The following is a 25,365-nucleotide window of genomic DNA, read 5'->3' as shown; positions in this document are numbered from 1 at the left end:
GAGAGATTTTGTTAAAAGTTATTTTATTGGATCTTAGCTCTAAGCTTTTTCTGGAGATGAGAGCTAAGACTTGTTTAATTTCTTCAAATCAGAGAATTCTGAACTTCATTTAATAAATTTTTCTCAGAATAACAGAAGCCAAATTTTCAAAATACCGGGAGATAGCTTTGTCAGAGTGTTTTGAGAAAGAGCCAACATTGTGAGACGCGAAGGGTGTTTTATCTCACCTGGAGTAGGTTATTAACTTCATACAATGTGGTTGAGTCTATTGCAGTGAAGAATTACTGGGTTCCTATGAAGACAAGAAAAAGAAATAGTTTTCTGTCTTACATTTTCCTCCTTGTTTCATGTGTTCTATTTTTGCAAAAGATGGGATTCCATTAAGAAGTCTTAAGTCCAATTTCCAAGGGCATAGGAAAGAGTAGTTCACCAAAACCACAAAAGTAATCATCTCTATTTATTTGTGTTCTGTTTGTATTTGCATTTTATTTCCTATTATACTGCTTGTTCATATCCTTTGCTCATTTTTTGGTTGGATTGCTCATCTTTTCCTTTTTTTTTTTTCCCCCCCTTCAAATTCTGTAAGTATTTTATTTATCATTAAAGAAAAACCACAGCAGCAAGTTCTATGTTGGCTTCAATAAGACCAAATAATCTTTAATGTAGCTACTTCACTCCAAAATTGAAGTCAACACAGTCGTTGCTACAAATTACTTATTGAAAGAATCTATTCTGAAGAGAAAGGAAATTAAGAAAAAGAATTGAAATAATTCCTCCAAACCACACATTTATAAATATCATATTTAAAATGCTTGAAAGGCATGAATTCTCCATTAATGGAAAAGCAGGCTGCTACTGGCAACAGAAAAAAGCTCAGCAATAGTTTACCAAATGCTTTATGGTTTAAAAGCTCTAACAGTTTTGGATTCACACTTGAGCAGTATTCTTGTCATTATAATAGCTCTTTTTCTTATGGGATCTTTATAAATTAATTGTACACAGTGTACATCTTTCCCCATTTGTCATTTGTCTTTTTACTTTATTTTTGATATATGTTTTTTCATTGCTAATGTTTGAATTTTGTGGTGCAGCTTTATTAGTTTTCCTTTACTACTTCTGAGACCCATATTCCCTAAGACATGGGCCAATTGTGAGTCAGAACATATTTTATTTTTTCTCTAGTTCTCTTCTGCAGTGACAAGAATTTTATCAGGGCTGGAGAAGGTACCAGTGGCCCTATAAGTTTTCCCTGTCTGTACAAGTGTATCTGCTGAACACACTTTTCTTCTTCCTCTTCGTCCTCCTACTCCTGTGATTGTATGTTATCAGATTGAATCTAAGTAAAAACAAATTCCTTACTAATACACAGGATAATGAATATGTCGTTAAAATTTTTTGATGATGAGGGCCTGAAGTTGGCTCAATACTTTTTTTTTGGTGGGGGGGAATTTTTTTGGGGGGTGGATACTTTTTAACCTTTGCTCCTAATTGACCAGAATTGGCTTCAGGCTTTATATAGACCATTTGGGTGTTATTTAAAATGGGGAGTGGGAAGGAGAATGTCATATAGAATAATGTGAAATGTTTAATTTGGTAAAAAGGGAAAAATTAATATTTCAGAAAGAATAGTTTTTAAATTTACCATTTAAGATCTGCATTTTCAAGATATGACTAAATTTAAAAATTAGTATTCATTAATGTCACTCACAGGAATTACTATCCCTCTACTGTTTACCAGCTGTGTGACTTAGGGTCAGTTATTTAATCTCTTTAAACCCATTGCTCTATTCGTAAATTGAAGAGTTATAAAACCCCCAGAGTTGTTTTTCTCATTTACAGAGGATAAGTGTGTGAAAGCACCTAGCACAGGGCCTTTCCTCATAGCAACCAGAATATCAGTTTTCTTGTCTGCAGATGAGCAGGTTGGATCTGAAAATTACTCTCCAGTGCTTACACTCTGAACCTGCGATTTTAAAAAGAAATGATTAATGTTAATTAGAAAGATAGTTTTAATAATGAAATATTTACTCTTGGTTTCTTATTGAAAGATTCTTATAGAGAATTTTTGATAGATTTTAAAAGGCTTTAAATGTTATTGTTCTAAATAAATTATGATTGAATAGGGTTTTAAAAATGAAAATAAACTTGAACTATTCATATTTGAAGAAAACATGGAACATATGAAATATTAGGATGGAATATTCAAGGAAGAGAATCTTAGAGTAATTAATATATCTATGTTCTGATTGACAGTTTATAGTTTTTTCCCCCTCAAAAACAGGGTTTTAGGCTTGTTATATTTTATGGATGTTTTCCTAGAGTGTCATAATTGGTTGTATCACATTTATATTCTCACATTTTATTTTGACCCTTCTCCATGCTGTTTTCATGTCATGGTCAAATATTTTCATACACTTAAATACATGTTCCTAAATAAAAGCTAATTAAAAGGAGTAATGTAGACATGTGTTTCTTCCCTGTCTAGGACAAGGAGAAGGTGTTCTTGTACATTGAGTCTATTGGAACTGGAACTGATACCCCCTTTCTTTCGGATACTTTACCAATTCGTATTAGAGGGGGCAAGTTTTTAAAGTCCCTATTTGTGAATAAAGATATTTTAACCAGAAATCTATTAACACCAGTAAATTTTCAGAGTATTTCTGTAGTGAATGCTATTAAACTACTTTCATTCCATATTCAGTTTTTATATACAGCACAGTTTTTGTTTTGGCCATTATTCCCACCAGCATCAATTTTCCTGTGGTGCATTTTGTAGATGTGAATTCACCCAAGAAAATTTGACTATTCTGTGTAATTTTTCATTGATTATTCTCAATGTAAGAGTCAGTATGAGCCACAGAGAAGACTTAACACTTTGTTTTTATGTCTTGGAACAAAGAGCATTTGTAGGGTGGAGCAAGTTCCTAATGTTCTGCTTCATGAGTAGACTTCAGTGTTTGATGTATCTTTTGATCAGTAATTTCATTTCTAAATTGTTGCTCTAAGAAAAATAATACAGATGTTTTGGTCATTCCAATTTTAATGAATACTTTTTGTGGCAAATAATTTGAAACAAGTTGAAAGTTTAGCAGTAGATAATTATATATACTACTTTGTATTCTTTTTCATGGTATATACTTGGTATATACATGGTATATACTTGTAACCATTTAACATAATTGGCAGATGGTTAATAAGTCAGTAGCTTTGAGCCTTTTCAGGATATATTGTTAAGTGTAAAGAACTGCTTATGGAAAAGTGTCATAATGATTCCATTTAAAATACACACTTACACCTGAAACTAACAATAAAAAAAAATAAAATACACACTCATTGACATGTAGAGATTATCATCTCTGGGTAGAGGGATCACAAGTAATTAAATAATGCTATTTATAATTTGCATGTACATTAATATGTATTTTCAAAAGTTGAAAGTGAAAAAGTATTACAGCTATATCATCTTCCTGAAATTTTCCCCCCTTTTGCATCTCCTAGACAAATAGTGTACATAATGGTTAGCAGATGGGCTTTGGGGTCTCAGACCAGGGTTTGAATACTAGCATCCCCAGTTACCAACTCTGTGACGTGTTGCAAGTGATTAAACCTCATCAGGCCTCTTTCTTCATCTTTAAGATATGTTTTTTTGAAGATTAAATGAGATTATGCATGCAAAGGTTATAGCATAAGTGTGTGGCAGACCTTAAGCCAACAATAAATGGTAACTATTATTAATATTGTCATAACCACATGAAAATGCCAATATTCTTTCCGTAAAAATGCAATTTTTAAAAATTTAAAAACGACATTTTTGCTTTCAATTGTAAAATACAGGAAAATATAAAATATCCCAGTAGCCAGATTATTCAAATCATGTGGTATATATAGTTTATATCCTGTGAAGAAACAATACCTTTCTAATGAATGTTCTTTCTACTGCATGTTCTATATTTAAATCTGTGTACTGAAATTTGGACCTGTTTGTAATTTTTTTAGATCAAAACTTAAAATAGAAGATATAAAAGAAGCCAACAAAGCATTGCAGGTGAGTAGAAAGTTTTCCTTAAGAAATATGTGGAAGTCAATCTTGAGTAGAAGGTAAAGCCCTGTATAAATCTAAGTTATTATTATTGAATCCCAGGATTTAGAGGTAGAAATGCTGAATGGGGAGCCTGGGTGATGGGGATCCAGCTCTTTTCTGTACCTTTAGAATCACATTATTAATGTTGGAAATAACCTTGGAAATAATTTTGTCTACTTTCTATAGAATGTGGCATGATAAGAGTGTAATTGCCTTTGAATTTGAGAACCCTTGAATCCCTGTGCCACTCTATTATTTACTAGTTTTGACCTTCAGCAAGTCACATATCCTCATGATGGACTTACGATTTTGCATAGAGTTGCTTTGAATATTGGGTAGGTTAATATATGTGAAAGTGGTTGGTACAGAATATGGTTCTGAATGTGTCTGGATGCAAGAATCCCTTCTATAACATAGACAAAAATAGTCTGTGTGGGAGTACTTCAATGACAGATGGTTTCCTCCTGCACAAGCTACCCATTTTGCTTTTTATCAAAGTGTTCAATGAAAATAGAGTCAAATAGTGCTAGAAAGAATGAAATATTGGCAGCAGTCTCTTCTTCACCCCCTTATCTTATTCACCCCAGTTCGTGCCACCAGAAGGGAAGTACTTTTAGTTGTTTCTTTGGGCTTTTATCCATTTCTAAGTGATATGCAGTATATGCTATTTGCTCTTAATTTATTTAAGACCAATCTATTTTAGACCCATCTATTGCCTGGTTAACATGGTGGATGAGTTTTGCTGATTTTCATCCTGGTCTTCTCTTCCCTGTCCTCCCAGTATAATTAAGGAAAAGTTTTTGTGAAATTCATTTACTATATATTCTTCATTATGACTTTTAATATTGTTCTTTGCTGGGCCAAGTATTATAATCACAGTACACTACTTTTTAAAAAATTTCTTCTGGAGTTAATTGCCTTTTTTTGGGTTGTTTAGTTGTATTTGAACATGTGTTTTCTTATACGTCTATAAAATGTAAAAAGATTTCATTGAGGAATTGGGGGAGGGAACAGCGTTGGGGAATCCGGGAAGGGGAACAGACAAGTTGCTGTCCTTTTGTTCTTGTCTAGTTGTGGAGGACGTTGCTTCACTGGCCCATGTTGGTATTGTGATCATTGTGCTCTTCCCAGCTGAGGCAGATCACTCACTGGCCATTGGTCGGCTGCTCACGGCGGCTCATGCTGGCTGCTGGCTGCTGGCCACTTCACGGTAGCTTACGGCAGCCTACGCCATCGCTGGCGACTCACGGCAGCCCAGTTCCAGGTTGAGCTGTTGTTCACCATCTTAGCTGTAGAGGGCGGTGTCACTGGCCCTCATGTGGGATCCAAACCGGGGCCCTGCTGCTCAGAGCTGGCTTCCCAAGCCAACTTTTAACCAATGCGCCACTCGGCCAGCCCAGTGCATTTATCCTTAAACGTTGTCAGAGTAGGTAATCTTTAAGGTTCTTCAAGAGAATTCCCCATCAGTAATAGATTTTTACTTTTTAAAAGGATTTTATCATGGAAATGTTCAAACATACAATTGTAGAGAGAAAAACAAACCATTACCCAGTTTCAATGTTTATCAATATACGGCCCGTCTTATTTTACTTCTATTCAGCCCATATCCCTTCTCCCTCATGAATTAAAGCAAAATCCACACTTATTTAATCTACAACGTTTTTTAGAAAAATGGCTCATTTTTTATTAATCTGTATATATCCCTGTAAAATGTTCTTGGTTGAAAATGTAATTTTTAGTGTTACCAATTTGAACAATATTTACTTTTGCTTCCTACTAGGGACTGGTTTGGTTGAAAGACAAAGAAGCAACACATTGCAAGCTTTGTGAAAAGGAATTCTCCCTCTCTAAGAGAAAGGTAAGTGAAGTAGTAAGCCCAAAAGTTTTAGTACAAATATGGTTTCTGATTATATTCATAAAGTTTTTTTCTCTGATTTTTCCACAAATAGCACCACTGTAGAAACTGTGGGGAAATTTTCTGTAATGCTTGTTCTGACAACGAACTGCCTTTGCCTTCTTCACCAAAGCCAGTACGGGTTTGTGATTCCTGTCACGCATTGCTGATTCAGAGATGCTCATCTAATTTGCCCTAAGACTCCAGAACTAAATCCTTACTGTATGCTGAAGTACTTACGATGAATGTTACATATGAACATGTACACAACATATTCAGACAGCCCTTCTTAAGCAGCTTTCAGACAGTACTGGTAACAGTTTCTTCCACATATTCAATTCATGGGAATTAGAAGTTGTGTAATTTGGTATTTCCTTTTCCATTGGTATTCAAAAAGAATTTTCAAGAGGGCATGCTTTAAAATAACTTCAGCTTAATTCCTAATTCATGTAATAATCATGTAATTCTTAATGACAACGCAAGGCCAGATAGCATAGCTAACACATTTGCCTTATTTGGTAATGGCCTTCTTAGGGCTTCGGATGTATGCTCCTAATTGTTGTGTTGGTTGGTATTTGTGGTGCCTGTAATTTTCCTAATGCACTTTAAAGCTTTATGGTTCTCAGAGAAAGACTGAAAATGCATAGAACTTTTCACAAGCATTAATATTTCACTTCAAGATTTTCCATTAGCTTGGCAAGATTTCAAGCTAACTTTATTTATTTGCCCCCTTTCTCCCCCCCCTTCCTTTGCCCATTTTGCATTAGAAAAAGCCAGTATTTTGTACAATTCCCCTTTTGTCTTCCTCCTAAAATCAATGTACTTGCTGGTACCTTTCAGACACAAAGAGGCATTATTTTGCCTCACCTTTTCCCTTATTTTGAAAGGAAAAACCATCATCCTTTTACCTTATGTTGCTGCTACTTGTAGATCTTTTCCAGCAACTTTTAAGCATTACATTGCAGTGGTCTACTACTGCATGAGTAAAAAATTCAGCATATACTGAGCCCTTCTAAGCCAGGGTCTTTGGAAGATATGGTATCAGCCCTACAATGAAATATACTTGAACCGTTTCAAGCATGAAAGATTGAATAAACACTAAATCTGTTGTATTGCTTATAGCATACCAAGAATTTAATCTCTAGTTACCCTTATATAATTAATCACTTGAACAGCATCATCACTTGGGAGCCTAATTTTTTTTTCCTATTAGTTTAATTTCTGCCATGCACTTTAAGCCTGTGAATCTTTCAAAGAATGTCATATTAGGAATCTTACATTAATTCTAGGAACATTAGTTAATTCTAGGGACATTAGTGATTTTAATCATGGCCATTTCTCTACCCCTTAGGATGTTACTTTATTCTGCAATATCTTTTCCTCAGTGAAGTACATACTTTCACTAAGTTTAAAATTATTTAATTTCTAAATTGCCAAAGTATGAAAACTAGCATTTTACTTGGAAGATTTATTTTCTCCATAACCCAATTTGATGTCTTCAAAACATATTTTAGGTGGTCTTTCTTGAATGCTAATAGAAATGTTATCCAGAGATATGAATTATATTCTTGAACTGTTTTGTATTGATGGGATGGATTAACATTTTTATGATTGCTGAAAATAAGCAAAAATGAAAAATTTCAAATACTAGGCCTTTTTTATTACTGTACTTAGAACAACTTTTAAAATGGCATTTTTCCCTTAAATTCCAAGGCTGGTTTCATTCAACAAATAAACTATGATTTTTAGTCCCCCTTTAAATTCTTTGCCATTCAAAACTCATGTATCACCACTGATTTGGGCTTTTTGTAGGCAGCAATACAACTTGCTCCATTTAGTTTTGGCTTTTTAAGAAACCACTTACACTAATTTTGTCTTTTGTTACAAAACCTTTGATTTGTATTTTGTGATTGTGAACCTACACTTTTACTTTTCAAGTAAGATTTGCCCTCACAGAAGTATTTATCTTACTAAACTTCACATAACCATTCTCTCATCTAGCCAGTACTACCATAATAATGCTATCATGGTGCCAAGGAATTGTGATTGTCATTCCACCCTGCAATGTTTTAAAATAAAATGTGCGTTTTATAAACCAAGTAAAAGATTTCAAAAATTAGCCTGTTTAAAAGGGCAACTTTCATTTTTAATGTTTTGTATTTTTACTGCTTGTAGATTTTAATAGGATACTCTTGGGGAAAATAAAAGCACATGTAATCTTTAAAAATGTAAGTGGTATGAACCTAATATATAAGGAAGTGGGTACAGGCATTAAGATGAATTGCTTGGGTTGATAGGGAAGGTAGCCTAACAGCAGAAACCATTCCTTAGGAGTAACTGATCTTCAATTGGACATTTAGTACCTTCTACCAATTTGATTTTTAATCAGTAAATGACACAAAGCATTCTCGGACAGACGCCATACTATTATCTCCCACATTGATATTTATTACATTAATAACATTTCTAGCAAAAACAAGTAACAAGTTCAATAACTCAGTAACTGAATTCACATTAACAGGTTTTATTTTGATCCATTAGCCAATTTGGAAAAAAGCCATATTGATCAAAGGGATTAAAAGTAAAAAGCACCGTTTCCTGGCTACATATAGTTTTTAACACAAAGGCTCTAAAACTCCCAACTAGTATCAGATGCAAAACCCAACTGCAGAACTTTCATTTTAATGAAGACTACAACATAGACTTGCCTCTTACATTTTTTAAGTTATACAGTTATTTAAAAACCATATGCTTTAACTATTGGGCAGAAACTAAAAATACATCTGTGAGAATTATACTCCACAGTAAATATTTTTGTACTTGTACTGAATTCTGATGTCACTGAGAACCTTAATCTAGTCTAAGACAGTTTGAGATAATTTACAACTATCACTTTTTGGATACATTTTTTGGTACTTCTGTCAAGTGCTGAGGGAATTTTATTCTAAAATCTAGGGCTAGAATTTAAATTTCCAACACTCCAATCTCCAGGTAACACAATTATGAATATTCAGAAATCCAGATACCTCTTAGATTATCAACATTTCAGAGCTATGCCTGGTTAAGTGACATTTGAAAAAGACAAATATAGAATTAGCTGAATTTATACTCCTGAAGCCATCTAAACTCATCTTTACGTGCTATATATTTACAGTGTTGTCCAGGAGAAAAAAGAAAAAAAAAGAAGAAAAAAAAAGACTATTTTCCAAGCTCTATTCCAGATGTCTGCTTATTAAGACTTACAGCTTATGCAGAGGTGGAACCATTGTACTCTGAAAGTACACTGTACTACTTCTTGTAGAGCTAATAATAAAATACATCAACCCAAATCTTATGAAAGCAGCACATCCTTCGGAGTAACTAGTATATAAAAAGTATCAACATCAGTGGTTTGAATATAAAAATTTATTTTTAAGTCAAAGTATGCAACAAATAAAACCTACAGAAAACAGATTTTTCCCATCACAATCTGTTGCTTTACCAAATAATGTTGAAAACACATTCCTTCAGTCATTATAAAGTTCTTAAAATACAAAAGAAATTAAATCTGTACGAAAGTCTAGTAGACCAGATGATGTCAGGATTTTTTATGTTGGTGGTTATGCTTTAATACATCCCACGCCATCCACCTCCACTCATGCCACCTTGCCCATAGTAACCTCCACTGCCTCCTCCACCACGGCCTTAGAAAAAAAGACGTTAAGAATTGTTTAGTAGGTGGTATCAATGTAGAAGATAGTAATACATGAACTTTAAGTTGTCTGTATGATATATGGAGACTAACATAAACTAAACCTCAGTAACCAATGACACTTACCATAACCCCCCAAGCCATCAGGAGTACCATAGCCTCCGCTGTAATTGTTCCCCATTCCCATTCTTCCAACAGATCCATAACCTCCTTGATTATCTTGGGAGGAAAAAAAAAAAAAAGTTTAAGACTGATTGCTAAGTGTCTCTAACTCTGCTTATTTATAAAACTTCATACATACCCATTCCATCTCTGCCGTAGCCTCCCATTCCAGAACCTCCCATTCCAGAGCCGCCTCCAGGAGTAGAATTCAAGAAGAGTTCAATGTACCGGTGTTCTTTAGAGAAAAAAAGTGAAAGTAATAGGGGGGAAAGAAATGATGGATCAAATTTACCAAAACACAAAAAAAGGCCGACTGGTTAGTATTAACCTAAATGTATGCCAGATCGGCCTAAATTTTAGGTTTCATTCAAATTGTACAACCTTGAACAAATATAGAAAGTGTTTTGGGGCCTCAGTTGCCTTATCTATAAAAAGGCTGATCCATTATTTCAGAAGCAACTGGTATACTACTTAAAAAATATATTCCAGGCCCAGTCGTAGAACTGAATCAGAATCTTAATTTAAGAGTTAAGTATCAAGTGATTGAATGTGCAGCCAGATTTGGGAATCACTGGTCAAGGTGAAATTTAATGGCTTAAAAAACAGATTTGATGGCATTCAGGAATAACTTACCAAGTTGATCAATGTACAGGTAAGAAGTGGTATTAATTTGCCAAAGGCATGGGAACTCAGACAAGTTCAAGTGACATACCTATTTTCCCTCTTTAACAATTTAAGCTCCAATAATCTGTCAAGTATTAAGAGTCTGAATTAACTTCAATAAAAAGTCCTCTAGAAAGCAAAAGTCTGAACTTACAAGCAAGTTCACACCTTGCAAACACGGTAGCATGCCAAAGATACCACTTACGCATGTTATTCTTATCTTTAGACATGGCAGCTACTGCATCTTCATGTGTCACAAACTCTACATCTGCTTCTCCTGTTGCTCTGCCATCAGCTCCAATATCAATATGCACTCGTATTGGATTTAGTGGTGAGAAGAACTAAATAAAAGAAAACACTACTTATTTTTCTATTTATATTACTGAAATTACCACATGCCTTGATTTTTCCTCATCCATTAAAACAAACCCTTCTGTCCTATGTTGCAAGGCTAACAATTGCATCAACAGAGGTTCTAGGAATATAAGACTATACACTTGGGGAAAATTACAGAATGATATTTTCTAAAATAAGCTAGGTAATATTAAATTTAAAAAGAAACATATTTCTAACCTAGAGAACAGTTTACCCTAAATAGATCAAGTTTCATAACCCTACTACTTACAGAATTAGCATCCCACTCCCAAGAAAGGTATTTCACAATTGTTGTTTGAAATATAAACAGGTTTCCTAGAAGTATGTGCAGAGAAATTGGGTGTTGATTCAGAAGGATGGAGTTTGATAAACCTACCAACTGTATATGGACAGCTCCCCAAATACATAATTTAGTTCTAATCCATAAATTAATCAGGTTCCAGTGATCCTAAAAGGCACCTGGAACTTAGGTCAACTGGTTACCAGTAAGATCTAGAGCAAAAATTTTCTTTAAGACCTCGATAGTAAATGACTGCGTGTGACTGGATATGGCCCATGGGCTGAAGTTTGCTGATTCTCTAACCAATTTGAAACCAACCAGTTTCAAATCAATAGCAGCATGTACTTCCATTATTTTCAGCTCCTCACCATGTAGCCTAGAAAGTCAAACCAAACTACTAAAATATATTGACTTAACATATTTACACTTTCAAAACTTTATACAAGAGAAACAATCTTCTAGTCATAACCACTCTATGATCAGTCTGTCAATTCTTAACTGGGCTTAAAACTTTTACTTGCTTGAATCCTATGTAGGTCAGCACACAACAGATACAAAAATATTTATCAACCACTTAAGCTAAAGATACATTCACATTAGATGAATTCTGACATTGAGTATATAAAAAAAAAGAGAACACTAAGAAGGCTTCAAAATTTAGATACTAGGATTAAGTATAAAACGACTAATAAATTACTAAAATCACTCACATTAGCAATGTCATTTTCAGTTGCACGAAAAGGCAATCCTCTCATGTGTACAAAATGACCACCATGAAAACCTGAACTTGCATCACCAGCTCCACCATAGCCATGTCCTCCCATACCTAGAGAATAAAGTTTCCAAAGATTATAAACTGATACGCGTAGGAAAAAAAGCATTTCAACAAAACATTTCTTTCCTACACACACTTTTCTCAATTTACCTCATATGATCTTAACACTTACAGGCGTTCTGAACATTAAAGAGAATTTACCTGTAAGTATACATCATATAAAAGCCCTATGTAGGAACGCACTAAAAGATGCCAGAGTTGACTTTATATACATCACCTATATTACCACTAAGTAGCTGTAAAGCATATACTTAAATTCAAAACTGAGTATATCTTTAATATTTAGTTTACCTCTTCCATCTCTCATTCTGTCATCAAAGCCATCATTTCCATAGCCATAATTATTATAGCCGCCATAGTCATCAAAACCTCCATAACCTGCATAATTTGAGAAATAAACGAATACACTTTAAAGAGATCAATTTTATAATCTAGTTTACAAAAGCATACTTTGTGATAAGCAGTCTGGTCAAATTATTAATTACAAGTTTGCAACTCCCAAAATGTGAAAGAAAGCAGTTAACACTTGGTGGAAATTAAAATCACAAAAGGTCCAATCAGATATCAAAATTTTCACTGATGCCAAACAGAAAAATGTCAGAATATACAATATCTTTATTTTAATTTCTGTATATGTTATCTAGGTGCTAATATGTGCATCAATCAAGTCCCCACAGCTGGCCATGGGAATCCGTATTTTCATGAACAGGTTTTAAAACCTAGTAGGTACTGAAATTACTGCCATTTCTATATTTCTTGACAAAGTGTCAGGAATATTAAGAAAATGACAACAGAACCTTTGTTCATTAGATACACATACCACCATCATATCCATCACCGCCTCGTCGCATTCTGTCATACATACTTCCACGCCCAGCTCCATAATAACCCCCTCTTCCTCCTATTGGTCTATCATATGGTCCCGGTCGCTGGCCCAGCAATCTTCTTGGTGGATCATATAATCCTCTGATTTCACTCCTGCTACTTCTGAAGATCTCAATATACCTATTTAAAAATGGTTTAAGGTATAGGTTTCAGCTTAAATGTATTAGAGTAATTAAGATATCGGGCAAAAATGCAGTAAGTTTTTCTATATCTAGATACATAAGCCAATTTAAATTTCCTAAATACACCATAAAGTAACATTTTAACACCTACAAACTTAAATATTAAGTTTTACATGGACAAATTAGTGATTTGAAAACAATTTATAAATATAAATATAATTTTAACTTGTTTCCTTTAGTACATGATAGGTGTTTAGAAAAAAGTTGATTATACAAAAGCATTTATCAACATCCTACAGAAAATGGAAACAATCTAATTTTAATTTAAGCAAGCTATTAGCATTAATTCCCCACCCAAATCTGTAGTTTCCAAGTTAAATTTAGGTAATTATCAATTCTTTTAAACTACCCCAGAAAAATGTTACTGTTACCCCCCCATTTAAGCAATAGTGACCCACAACCCCCAAAAATAAAAATTTAACACCATCCCAAACTCTCCATCCCCACCTGTGCCCTATTCTTTCCTTGTGTTTCCCCAGAGCATTTTCTGCTATCTCCTTTGAAGCAAACTGCACGAAGGCCTCCCCTGTGCTTCTCCCCTGGTAGTCCATCGTCAATGTTATCCCATTTGGCACGATTTCCAACCCTTTAACCCAAGGACAAATAACCCCATCAAGGGGAACAGTGTTAAAGGCTGAAACATTCCCATCTGAATCAATTATTTAAAACAAGTCTAAACAAAACAAACAAAAAAAAGCTTAGTTCCCCATCACCCCATTATACAAATGGAAGACTTTCTCAAATATTACTGGATTACATAAATTTTTGTGACCAGTGTCTTTTAAAATTACACGCTAAAAGCCCACCTATATAACATGAAAAAAAGCTCGAATCACATTTATGCTCCATATGCTAATTCATGGTTCATTTCATCACACATAATTACTCTCAATTAAGTTTATTGCACATTAGTTAGATTTTACATATTCTACACATTCTGTACTGAATATTAACTGGAGCATTCCATAACTTAATACATTAACCAAGATATACCCAAATTAAAGTCCCCCAAATAAATGGGTTTTACAAATTAAAAACTGAGTAATGTAAAATTAAAATACTACTAAACTTTGACTAATACTAGAGGTACCTTGAAAGAACTGAACTATTTCCTCTTTGCTGCAACCAAATGGCAGTCCACGAAGTCGTACTGTCCCATCACTAGCGTCATTTGGACCATTATGTTTCATAACCCAATCCATCTCAATACCGTTTGATTTAAATGCTACAAAAAATAAACAAGCACATAAAGCAGTCAATCAAAATATACTCTTGTCAGAGGTACTGAAGAAAACACCTCTCAATGGTGCATAACAGGAAATGGAACATACAGCTCAGTGATACTCCAGTGACAATGCCACAATACAATGGTACACCATCTTTCTGTTTTGGGGTAAGCAAATGACTGGGGAAAAATTGAAACCTAACCCCTCTCACCAAAAAGTACTGAATTTCTAAGGGTCAAATATTATGTTGCCTAATTTTAAGAAAGGTTACATAATTCAACCATCAGTCTTCAAATGCTCCCTATTGCTTGACTGTCATTGAATGTCAACTTTGCCTCTTCCTCATCTCTCAAAATTTTCATTCATATTTTCCAGGTTTTATTATTTACTTGAACAGTTAGTTCTGAAGTCCTTTAAAATTTGATTACTCAAAAGTTGCACATAGTACCACCATCCACTCACAGTAAGAGCCTACATCAAAAGTACAAGTATGCTTTGAAGTTGGAAAAATGGCATTACAAAAGCCTACATTTATTAGATGCACTAATTCTGAATGTATCAAATTGTTTTTGAAGGGGGAAAAATTCCCATTTCTATTTTAACTAAACGTGGTTTAAACACTATGCAAGAGCAACTTTTAAAATAACTGAATTAATTAGGTTGGAATTTTTTTTTTTAAGCTGAGCCATCCTGCCACCTGTTGGCAGCTCAGCAGCAACTTAGCTCAGGCCGGGAATCGAACCACTGTTGCTCAGAGCTCGCAATCTTGAATGAGTTCTTAACCAACTGAACTGAGCCACTCGGCCGGACCCTAGGTTGGATTTTTAAAACTGAGGTAACAAAGGCCACTCAAGGGTGAATGCCTTCCAACAGTAGCAGTGTTTGTTGAAGCCACCTGTTTTATAAGTTATCGAAGATAGTGTATTAAAAACCACTTTACTCACTGCTTTACTTTTAAACAGAAATTAAAAAATACATTCACATTAATAAAGTATTAAAAAGGGTATGGTGAGAAGCCTTTCTTTCCCTTCAAAAAGAATCCGTCCACCCAGTCTCCTTCCCAAGACAACCATCCTTTCTTTTAAACTTCCGAAACACTTGAAAGAGGCTAATGCAGAAGTCCTTCAGCTGCAGAAACTTACCAGACCTTATAAATTTCACTATACAAATGCAACTGCAAGGAATCCTACTCACCTGAATATTTCAAACCTTTCCCTCACCACCTCCTCCCCTGTAAACAAAACAATTTGTTCAACTTCATTCCTTTATGCTTAAAGATTATATTGCCTATCAACAGTGTTCACTAATATTAATTTCACATGATCTAATTAATGGAACTGTTAGCGGCAGCATTTGCAAAGAATAAAATTTCTTTTTCCTAGATTCCATGCAGTTAAAATAAGCTAATGTAGAAATTTTCAAATGTGGTTATTAAATCAAATATCTCTGCATATGAATCACCACACTTGGTACCTGTTGTTTTTTTTTAAAACAAGTATCCTAGGTGCCACTCTAGACAGACCCAAAGTGGGAAGAATATGCATTTTATCTGACATTACATATAATTGTTATGCATACAAATAACTGGTATGAACTTTTTGAGAAAACAGACTCTGGGTTTGAATCCCTAGTCTGCTAGTCACTGGCTACTTAATTTTTAGCAAACTACTTAACTCCTGTGTCCAACTATAAAATAAAGCAGTGGTGCCTACACTTCACCAGACCATTTCAAGAATCATTCAGTGTTTGGTCTGAGACACGATGACCATTCAATGTTGGCCAGTGTTACGGGATTTTAAAGGGCCCTGTAGAACTAACGAAATGTACCACAAACAAAATAGCTGAACCTTAAAGGACAGAAAAGTATTCTCAGTCTAAAAAGGAGTAAGGACTGTTAAAAGTCTTTTCCAAAATCAACAAAGGCTTACATTTTTATGTTTCCTTAGAAACCACCTAAAGCAGAGAAAAAAGACAGAGTTTTGGGAAATGTTTACTACAATACTTGTTAGCTATATAATTTAAAAATATTGTTTCTAGCATAGTAGCCCTGAAAGAAGTAGACCTCAGATCCATTTAGGGAAAAGAGACATTTTGAAGACCTACCATTTTCTTAAAAAAATAAACAAAATTTTAAAGTAGCACCTACTTAAATAAGTCATTTCCTATAAAGGGTGATTAAGAAAAGAGGGAAAAGATCCAACATCACACAGTAATTCCTCATGAAAAATGTAAGAACTTTGCAAAGTCAATTTAAACTGTTGTGAAAAGACCTTAAGTGTGGTGCTTTTTATCATTTGGCACATTTTTTTCCTCCAATGTAAAGCTGCTGTTTTGGGGAACACACACACAAAAAAGATGGAAATTGACTTATCTTTACTACAAATCTTAGCACTTTCCAACACTAGCAAGCAAACTAGTTTTGGTGTTTTGGATCAGCCCATACCAATGAGACCTATATAAAAATAATAAAGTACTATGTCTAAAAACAAAATTCATACACACACTGAACTGTTAACACAATTTTAAATTTGGGAAAAGTTAACCTGATTCGGAAGAACCTTATAGAGCGAACCTCCTTCTTATGTGTATGTAGAATACAAAATAAAAAAGGCACACGGTTTTCTCTTCAAAATTCAATATTTGAGTCTAAAATTCTACTTACAAAACAAAACCCAAGACAAACTCTACAGATATACAAAAAGACAATCTGCTTTAGTACCTTCATAAAGTCGTCTCAGAAACTACCTAATAGTTTCTACTATTATTCAGGATAGTCCATCTCACCCTTTCTTTACAAGTGTCACTGCTAATAACAATTCTGCTTTAAGAATTACAAGTATTTAAAAATAAAAAAAGAATCACAATTGTTAGCACCAATTAAAAACACCATCACAGTGGAAATATTAGGATAACTCTAGTCAGTTTTGTAATTTCCTAAACATTATGCTAAGTGAGACACAAAAGAGAACACATATTGTATGATTTTAAATGGGCTGTTTGTTATGCGAATTTTATCTCAAAGCTGTTAAGAAAATGCACCTAACAAAGGCCAAATGAAATATAAAATATCTTCACAAGCGATTATACTGTCTTCCTAAGTGTAATACTTAAAAGGGTTTGATGCATCAATAAGTAACTTTCTAAATGGTAGCCCGCTGCTCCTAAAACATGAGCATGAACTGCAAATTTTGACCAAAAAGTGGTGATGTTTAACTAAAATGGAATTTTTTTTCATCATTCCACCCTTACAATGTGCTTGCTCAGTTAAAAAAAAAAAAAAGACACACCACTTAAAGGTTAGGTCACTAAAAATGATTATGAATGAGTTCTTTTCTAGAATACAGTTACCATCTACTGCAGGTCAGCAACTTGTTTACCAAAAAAGAGTACGGTTATTAAAAATACAAAGGCAATTAGATGGATTTCCAGATAATGATGCAGATGATGACAGAAAAAAAGATTTCTAGGGCAATCAAATTAGAAAAGCTGTTATACCATACACTACTTTATAGGATAACTCTGGGCTGTCTTTTCAAAAACAACTAAAATCACAGAACATCTTCAATAGGAGGGCTTTGTTTTTAAAGCTGGAAAAGTAGAAAACAGACTTGTTATAAAGATCCATATGCATTATGGGAAACGTTTTTCCTCAGGCCCTTCCTGTCCCTTTTGTACCTTGAGTGAACATTACCGAGCCAGCTATCCTGTTGTCCTAAGGACCAAAAATCATCGCAACCACCACGACTTGGCTTTCAGTTTGTTTTTCTGTTGAGTAGGCTTATTTTCTTGGTCAAAGTATTACTATAGTCCTATACTAATGCCAACAGCGTCTCTGCACAAAATACACCTCTTGCAGATTTAAGTCAGTAACTCAAATCCTACACACACCACCTTTGCCATCACTGACTGTTTTAACTGTTTCTCAAATGTAAAAACTACTTCAACTCTAACCCAGTACGTGCCAAAACTGCACAAAAATCATTGCTAAACCATTCCACCCTCGCCCACAAGTTTAATAAGCCGTATCACAGTTCACTGGGCCCAAAAGACCTATTTGAAATATGCCCATTTCACATTCCTATTTGATAAGTCACCCACTTTTCTGATTACAAAACAATTACCCAAAGTCTTTAAATACGTTTAAGATAAGCGTGTGGGGGAGGGGGAAACCCTTTGGAAAATGAGTACGTACTCTTTTCGAAGTTCCAAATCTGGAATATAAGGGCCAGCTAAGCGTCCTTTATTCCTCCCCGGAGACTTTTCGTTTATCTAGCTGCCCTAGAGACCAGAGAGCTAGGGACTCCGTACTCCCCTTTCCCCCCCTCCCCGTCCGGCAGCCAAGCCTGGCTTAAAAACCTTCGCCACCGGGCGGCGGAATTACAAAGGAGACCGTCTGCCTCCTTTGTCCTGGATTTGGGAGTCGAGCGCCTCCGTCGCCATTGGCTTTCCTCCCCCAGCTCCAGCCTCTCTCATCTTGAGAATCTGCGTCAGAAGTCACTCGCAGTCCCGCCAGCCCAGGTAGCCCAGCCGAGACTGCGGAGGAAGGGAGGCCGCGGTGGGAGGCCGGGCCCACCCGGCGCCATTTCCATCGGGAGCGCGCCCGCCTGCCCAGGTCCTCCCCCCACCCAACTGCCCGGCTTTTCCCTGCTCTTTACGTTCCCCACTCTCACCCCCTCCCAGGCGCCCTGACCTCCCTCCGGCCTTCTAAATCAGTTTTCGGAAGCTGAGGAGCAAAAAGTAGAAAGAGAAAGATGGGCGGGAAGCCGAGGTGGCCGCGCCACCGTACCCAAAATGGCGGAGGCCAAACCAGCAGGGAGAGGGGTAATGCTGGATGACCCCCACTTCAGGCCTCGGCTTCGTCCACTGAAGTCCACCTGAGCAAGTCCTTCCTCCTGGCATGCCGCCCTCCTTGAAGTGGGAGATCGCCTGGGAGGCGCAGCTTGGCCTCTTCCGAGCGGCGACCTCCACACTTCGCCCCCACCGCACCCCCTCCCAGTCTCTCTCTCGTCCTCCCGACTCCGCTCTCGAAAGCACCAGCCCAACCTACCCCCTTTACTTCAGATACCCTGTCGAGCGACAGCAGCGCCGACTCAGGTGCTCGCGAGGTCCGGTTGTGAGGAAGAAGTCGCTCGCCCAGCGTAGCGCTCCCCACAACGGTTCTTCCAACCGTCTCCGGCGGAGGCAACCGCTGAGGGAGCTGCGCAGCAGAGCGACTGGCTTGGGGGGATGGGAGAGCGCGAGCGAGGAGGGGGTGGGCGGGGCGAGAGCGACGAAGAGCGACCGGCCCCCTTCTCGCGAGTCTAGCGAGTTGGTCCCGCTTTTGCGCGGGCAGCAAGTAGTACGCTTGAGCCCTGGTAGGCTGGGCCGCTGTTGGTGGGGAGGCGCCGAGGGCTGTCCAGTTAGAGAAAGAGGCGGAGATTTCCGCCCTTCCTGCTTACTGTACAACCATCAAATTCTCAGAGCATACGTTTTGAGCACACGTTTTAGCCCTTTCTCGGAGGATGGTAAGTGGTGGCCCTACTCCTGCCAACGTGTGTTGAAGGAACCGTGCTGTCGCAGTTCGAAAAAGTTCTCTGGTACTCTGCCCCACCAAGAATAAATTCCATAAAGGCCCCGCCCTTGCCCAAGCGTCACCTGCGTGGAAAGGGCGCCACGTGGTTCTGCTGCCAATGCAGGGAGTGATTTTCTCGTCCACCATGTTTGTATTATGCAGTCAAAATCGCTTAATTCTCCGCTGCTGAGATTTAGACGTGCCCCCAGGCCCCAATTAAGATTCTCCAGCTAAGGTTTCAACTTCGTCCTGACCTGGCTCTTCCGCCCCTCGCCTCCCGCGGGCTTAGTCTTGGGGGAGCTTCTTGATTGATTTCCTCCCTACCACGTTTCTCTACAAATCGCTCCTCGCTTTCTCCGCTCCTTCGCATTCTCCCTTGCCTTTCATCTTTCCCACTGTACAGTGTGAGTGACCAATTAGCCGCTCATGCACGACTTCGGGTTGTTTTCTAAATCTTTGCATTCTTGAAAATTGCGCGTACAAGTGACATCTAATACTTTTCGGTTGTGCTGTCATACTACCAAGGTTCCTAGTGACAATTTATGGCCTTTTTTTTTAATGCCCAATTTCTGGCAAGGGTGGAGGGCAGTACTGGTAGAGATCAATGCAAATTAATGTCAAACGTGGGAACGTATGTGAAGTGAGAGGGAGAAAAGGAAATGAGTTTGAGCACACTTGTTCCTGTAAGTTGGGAAGGTGGACAAAACTAGGTTGTAGACCCTCAATATCCAGCCAACGACTGGACTTTGTGCTACAGGCATTGAGAAGCCCGTCGAGGGTGGCATAGGGGGTGCAGAGTGTGTTAGCAGTGGAGAAGCTTGAATAATTTTTTCCTCCATGAGATCTGCAGTGTGTAGAGTGAAGTTACCTTCAGATAATGGCAACTTCAATTTCGTGGCTTTAAATTCATTCTCAAACCTGCTTAAGACAAGTGTGGGACATGGAGAATTGGTTAGGTTATAGTGCTGTACTGCCTTTCTTGGGCCCATTCCTTCAAAATACCCCTCAGAAAAGGGGGAAGGGATAGTGTGGTCATCATTACAAGAGACAGAAAAACAAAACCAGGATAATGTAATAATAGCTGACATTTATTGAGAGCTTGCTTGAGCTAGGTGCTGTGCTCAATTCACTGACTCTTTACAACACTGAAAGATAATTATTGTCACCCCCAATTTACAGATGAGGTACCCGAGTTCTAGAGAAGTGAAAAAGTTGCTCAAGGTCACACACCTAGTGGCAGAAGGTAGCATTTAAACCCAAATGGTTTTACTCCAGGGACCAGGGTCTTAAAGCACTATGAACCTTACTTGGGTTCAAATAACCAAGCTAAGGGAACAAACATCACTTTAGGCAAATTGAAGTTACCTCCCCTAACAAACACTAGAGTTGTGATCTCAGAAGTCCTTCAGTTAACAATTTATTGGCTGGAGACGTTTGAACAGGCCTGAAACTTGATGTCCTGGTGTCATTGACACTGTGAGCAACCCCTCCCCTCTTTTTAAAATAATCACTGTTAGTAGGACTCCAACCTCCCACACTTCAGATGGAGTTCTTTTCTGGGTTCAAGTTACATCTCTACTTTATCGTTTCAGTGTTTCAGTCTGATTTGGTAGATGGAATTCTGTAATCCCTTTTACCCTTTGCCTGAATTCAAACAATCTATTGTATTTACTGCCTGATTGAATTTGGCACTGCACATCACATACTTACTTTGTGTGGTTATGGGCCACAATCTAAAATCATTCTAATGACTTTTTACCTCCCCACCTTGATGTTTTCTTTGTGTGTGTGTGTTTTCTTTTGGTGGGGGAAGGGTCACAATTTCATTGTATTGGGCACTCCACTGTTTGCCAGTGTGAATGCTTACAAAGAACTTGAAATTAGTACATGTATTCCTTTTGCTTTTTTATTACAGCAAATAGGAAGCTTTGAGTTTAAAAAAAGTACACTATATAGGGGTAAACCTAAATTTATTTAGCTTCCTATTTTACTACTTTTCTCAAAAAAAAAAAGACTATCAACTATTCCTATTTGTAAGTTGAATCTTATCCTGTAAGCAAGCCTTGGTGAACAGTGAGTTCACCACTGCTCCAGTGATCCCTGCAGAATTGTTTCCAGATGGATCTCTGTGGAATTGTTTCCATAGAGATGGTCAGAACTAAGGGCTCCCAGCTGCTTTTGGGATTTTTTTTTTTCTCTTTGTCTTCCTTTCAGTCATTTCAGTGCTTTCCTATTAGCATGGCGATCAGAGGGACCCTGGAGAGGATCTTGTTAGAGGCCATAATGAGAGAAAAGATGAAAAAGGAGAAGGAAATAGAAGTAGCCACATTACCCAGGGGAAAACAAGACAAGGAACATGTGATCATGTATTACACCATCAAGATGAAGAGGAGAGGAAAATTCCATGCAGAGCCTGAGAGTAAGAGAAAGACATAGAAATTGAAAGAGATTGCACTTCTGGGGTAGGGAAGGCACATTAACTAAAAATTGGTTAAGATAGTTGTTCACATACCCTCCATGACACCCTAAAATAACATAAAAAGTGTATTATCATAATCTTTTTGCCTATGTGAAAAGCAAATAAGCGAAACATATCAAAACTTATGAATAAGCTTCTACAAGCGTTTCTAATTAATTAAGGTAGTTAATGCCTTTTGAACACTAAATCTGTCTTACTAGCGTTTTGTGAAATGCTTGTTCTTGGATTTATATCATGTATATCTACTGTCTTTAGAAAGCAGTGATCTTCCTTGTCATGATTCAAAATTATTTCTCAAGACAAGGCTTAATTAATTACATAGTTAATACTTAATACTTTATGTCATGTAAGTATTCATTCTGGGACTAGGGTAAAACAAAGGTCTCATCAATTTTAATATACACTAAATAAGCAAATGGAAACTTAAGAAGAAGAAAGCACTTAACATTCTCTCTAATTTTTGAAAATAATTAAAAGTATTGAACATTCAAAAAAAAAGTTTTAAAGTATTGAACATTTTTTCTCTTCTAGTGGATTGATATGAGGAACAGGGAAAACAGCTACAAAAGAAAGCTACTTAAGGAATTGAAATCAATTATACTGCTCTTAATGTGTCATAAGCACGTTAATAACTTAAAAAAACATAGCACTGATAATAGAGTAACAGACCATTCTCCCCCACCCCTGCACATGATTTTAAGCTTCTGGGTAGTAGATACAAATATAGGTTTCATTATATATGTGCCTATGCCTGTCAGTGCACAAACTGATGGTCATGTTAGGCATGGGGGCACTTTAACTAATTTTCACCACAGTCTAGCAAAGTTATTGTGGAGCAAGAAATACAAGAATCAGGAGATAATGTAATGCTCCATCCAAAGTTTACAAAGAAAATCAATGGCAGAGTTTAGAATTGTCTTCATAATCGGAGTCAGACAGGCCTCAGTTCCAACCCGAGTTTTGACACTTACCTACGAGCTGTTTGATTTTGAGTTGAGAAAATTAACTTTTCTGAACCTCAGTTTCTTAATCTCTAAAATGGGTTGTTATATGGGCCAGCCGAGTGCCTTGTTGGTTAAGAGTTGGCTTGGGAGCGTGAGCTCTGAGCAGCAGGGCCGCCAGTTTGGATCCCACATGGGCCAGTGATGCTGCACCCTCTACAGCTAAGATGGTGAACAACAGCTCGACCTGGAGCTGGGCTGCAGTGAGTCACCAGCTACGTGAAGGCTGCAGTGGGGCTGCTGTGAGCCACCATGAGCGGCCATCCAATGGCTGGCAACCGATCTGCCTCACCTGGGAAGAGCGCAATGATAATACCACCATGGGCCAGTGAAGCGACATCCTCCACAACTAGACTGAAGAACAAAAGGACAGCAACTTGTCTGTTCCCCTTCCCCGATTTCCCAATGCTGTTCCCTCCCCCAATTTCCCAATAAAAATAAATAAAAAGTAAATAAATAAAATGGGTTGTTATGATGTTATGTAGGGTAGAAATTAGTAGTTGGAATAATAATTGTAGTCCCATCCTGTTTAATGTGTGTTTGTGATGTCGTCGTCAATAAATGTGGTTATTGGCAGGCGTCAGATCCTTTTTGTTTGTTTGTTTATTGGGGAATTGGGGGATGGGAACAGAGCTGGGGAATTGGGGGAAGGGGAACAGACAAGTTGCTGTTGTTTTTTGTTCTTCAGTCTAGTTGTGGAGGACGTCTTCATTGGCCCATGTTGGTATTATCATTGAGCTCTTCCTGGATGAAGCAGTCGCTCACTGGCCATTGGACAGTCGATAACGGCGGCTTACAGCAGCTCATGGAAGTGCACGCCAGCTGCCAGCCAGCTCCACTGCAGCCTATGCCCTCGCCGGCGACTCCCGGCAGCCCAGCTCCAGGTTGAGCTGTTGTTCAGCATCTCAGCTGTAGAGGGCAGTGTCACTGGCCCTCATATGTGTGATCCGAACCGGGGACCTCTGGCGTCCCAAGCCAGCTCTTAACCAAAGCGCCACTTGGCGGGCCCTAGAATAAATATTTTTTATACACATGTGGTGTTCAAAACTTCATGCTCTTTCTATAGTTATTCTCCAAGTACAGCATCAGCACCCCCTGATATAAGGGTGAAACTAGGAAAATGAATAACTTAAATAGACCTAGTTTAGTTACCTTATAGCTTGCTATTCAGCAAGTGAGTGTGGAAAGGTGGGGGGTGGGGTGGCAGGGGGAGGTGGCAGTTAAACAGGCAAATGACATTATTGGCTATCAGAGCCAAAGAATTTTTTCCCTTAAAGAAATGTTTCATTTGAGAAGCTGTGCAGTATTTCCACTTTAGTTGTAAAATTTTATTCTTCTGTGCTGGATTAGATTAAGAAAACTTCAGAAGACTTTAAACAAACATTTTTAAAACTTGCACATGTAACTAATCACTATAGAAAAATTAGTCTTTTTAATATATATTTTCTCATCCAATTGAACACGTAGCTGGTGGCTGGGACCAATGAGGTTGAAGTTCCAACGAGTCTATGCTCCCTTTTGGCATACCTATGATTTCTATAATAGTGTCAATTCTATTAAATTTATGAAAACTATGTTTCATTATCAGAACTCTAATTTGTTCCTGTTGTCTATTCAAACTTTCTAAGATAGTAAAGACAATCTGTAATAAAATTTCCAAATAATTGCATAAACAAACTGCAATATACTGTCAATAATGGTGATGCTGTTGAAATGGAAATGTTGGCTGGCAGATGATAGCGTGTTGAGAAACCCTAAGTATTTGTCAATCAATGGATGGAAGTCCAGTTTTGATATATGCACAGAATATTATTTACTTACCTAATTAATTCAATAAATATTTATGATGCGCCTGGTACTGTTCTAGGTACTGAGATTATAGCAGTAAAGGAAAACAAGAAGAGGTTCTGACTTTATGCTTTTTATAGTCTAGTTAGAATAATCCAAAAAAAGACCACAAGTGAAAACCCAAGATTTTGTTTTAAAGATTTTTTATTGGGGAATTGGGGGATGGGAACAGCGCTGGGGAATTGGGGGAAGGGGAACAGACAAGTTGCTGT

At 37.2% G+C, this 25,365-nt stretch overlaps 3 protein-coding genes across 21 annotated transcripts in view; 2 read left to right on the top strand and 1 right to left on the bottom strand.

The window, feature by feature from the left end:
• RUFY2 (RUN and FYVE domain containing 2) overlaps window positions 1-8,094 on the top strand; it is a 38,194-nt gene extending 30,100 nt beyond the window's left edge. For all 7 annotated transcript variants that reach the window (XM_019624858.1, XM_019624831.1, XM_019624821.1 and 4 more), the window contains 3 exons: window positions 3,997-4,045; window positions 5,862-5,939; window positions 6,031-8,094. In XM_019624858.1, the coding sequence (XP_019480403.1) occupies window positions 3,997-4,045; window positions 5,862-5,939; window positions 6,031-6,174 (271 nt within the window). In that variant the 3' untranslated portion in view covers window positions 6,175-8,094. The remainder of the gene's footprint in view (window positions 1-3,996; window positions 4,046-5,861; window positions 5,940-6,030) is intronic.
• HNRNPH3 (heterogeneous nuclear ribonucleoprotein H3) lies at window positions 7-19,535 on the bottom strand. 12 transcript variants are annotated; one of them, XM_019624973.1, is made up of 10 exons: window positions 19,322-19,512; window positions 14,139-14,273; window positions 13,496-13,634; window positions 12,802-12,986; window positions 12,273-12,359; window positions 11,857-11,972; window positions 10,697-10,832; window positions 9,968-10,063; window positions 9,793-9,885; window positions 7-292 (listed from the first exon to the last, which is right to left on the bottom strand). In XM_019624973.1, exons 2-10 carry the CDS (start codon window positions 14,248-14,250, stop codon window positions 282-284), a joined length of 975 nt encoding a protein of 324 aa, XP_019480518.1. In that variant the 5' UTR covers window positions 14,251-14,273; window positions 19,322-19,512; the 3' UTR covers window positions 7-281. The 12 variants fall into 12 exon arrangements, with proteins under 12 accessions (XP_019480518.1, XP_019480482.1, XP_019480504.1 ...); XM_019624937.1 differs by lacking the exon at window positions 7-292 and adding an exon at window positions 8,401-9,658 and having other exon boundaries at window positions 19,340-19,535; XM_019624959.1 differs by lacking the exon at window positions 7-292 and adding an exon at window positions 8,401-9,658 and having other exon boundaries at window positions 12,847-12,986; window positions 19,340-19,535.
• The window catches only part of PBLD (phenazine biosynthesis like protein domain containing), a 31,566-nt gene continuing 24,900 nt past the window's right edge, over window positions 18,700-25,365 (top strand). The window contains exon 1 of one of the 2 annotated variants that reach the window (XM_019624909.1): window positions 18,700-18,792. The gene's annotated coding sequence lies outside the window, so the exon portion shown is untranslated. Of the gene's footprint in view, window positions 18,793-19,757; window positions 19,779-25,365 lie in introns of those variants that run through there. The other variant, XM_019624918.1, reaches the window with a different exon arrangement.

The sequence above is a fragment of the Hipposideros armiger genome, unplaced genomic scaffold (genome assembly GCF_001890085.2).
Source record: "Hipposideros armiger isolate ML-2016 unplaced genomic scaffold, ASM189008v1 scaffold_15, whole genome shotgun sequence".
Classification (NCBI taxonomy): domain Eukaryota; kingdom Metazoa; phylum Chordata; class Mammalia; order Chiroptera; family Hipposideridae; genus Hipposideros; species Hipposideros armiger.
The sequence above is the reverse complement of the archived record's forward strand: the minus strand, read 5'-3'. Positions and strand labels throughout refer to the sequence as shown.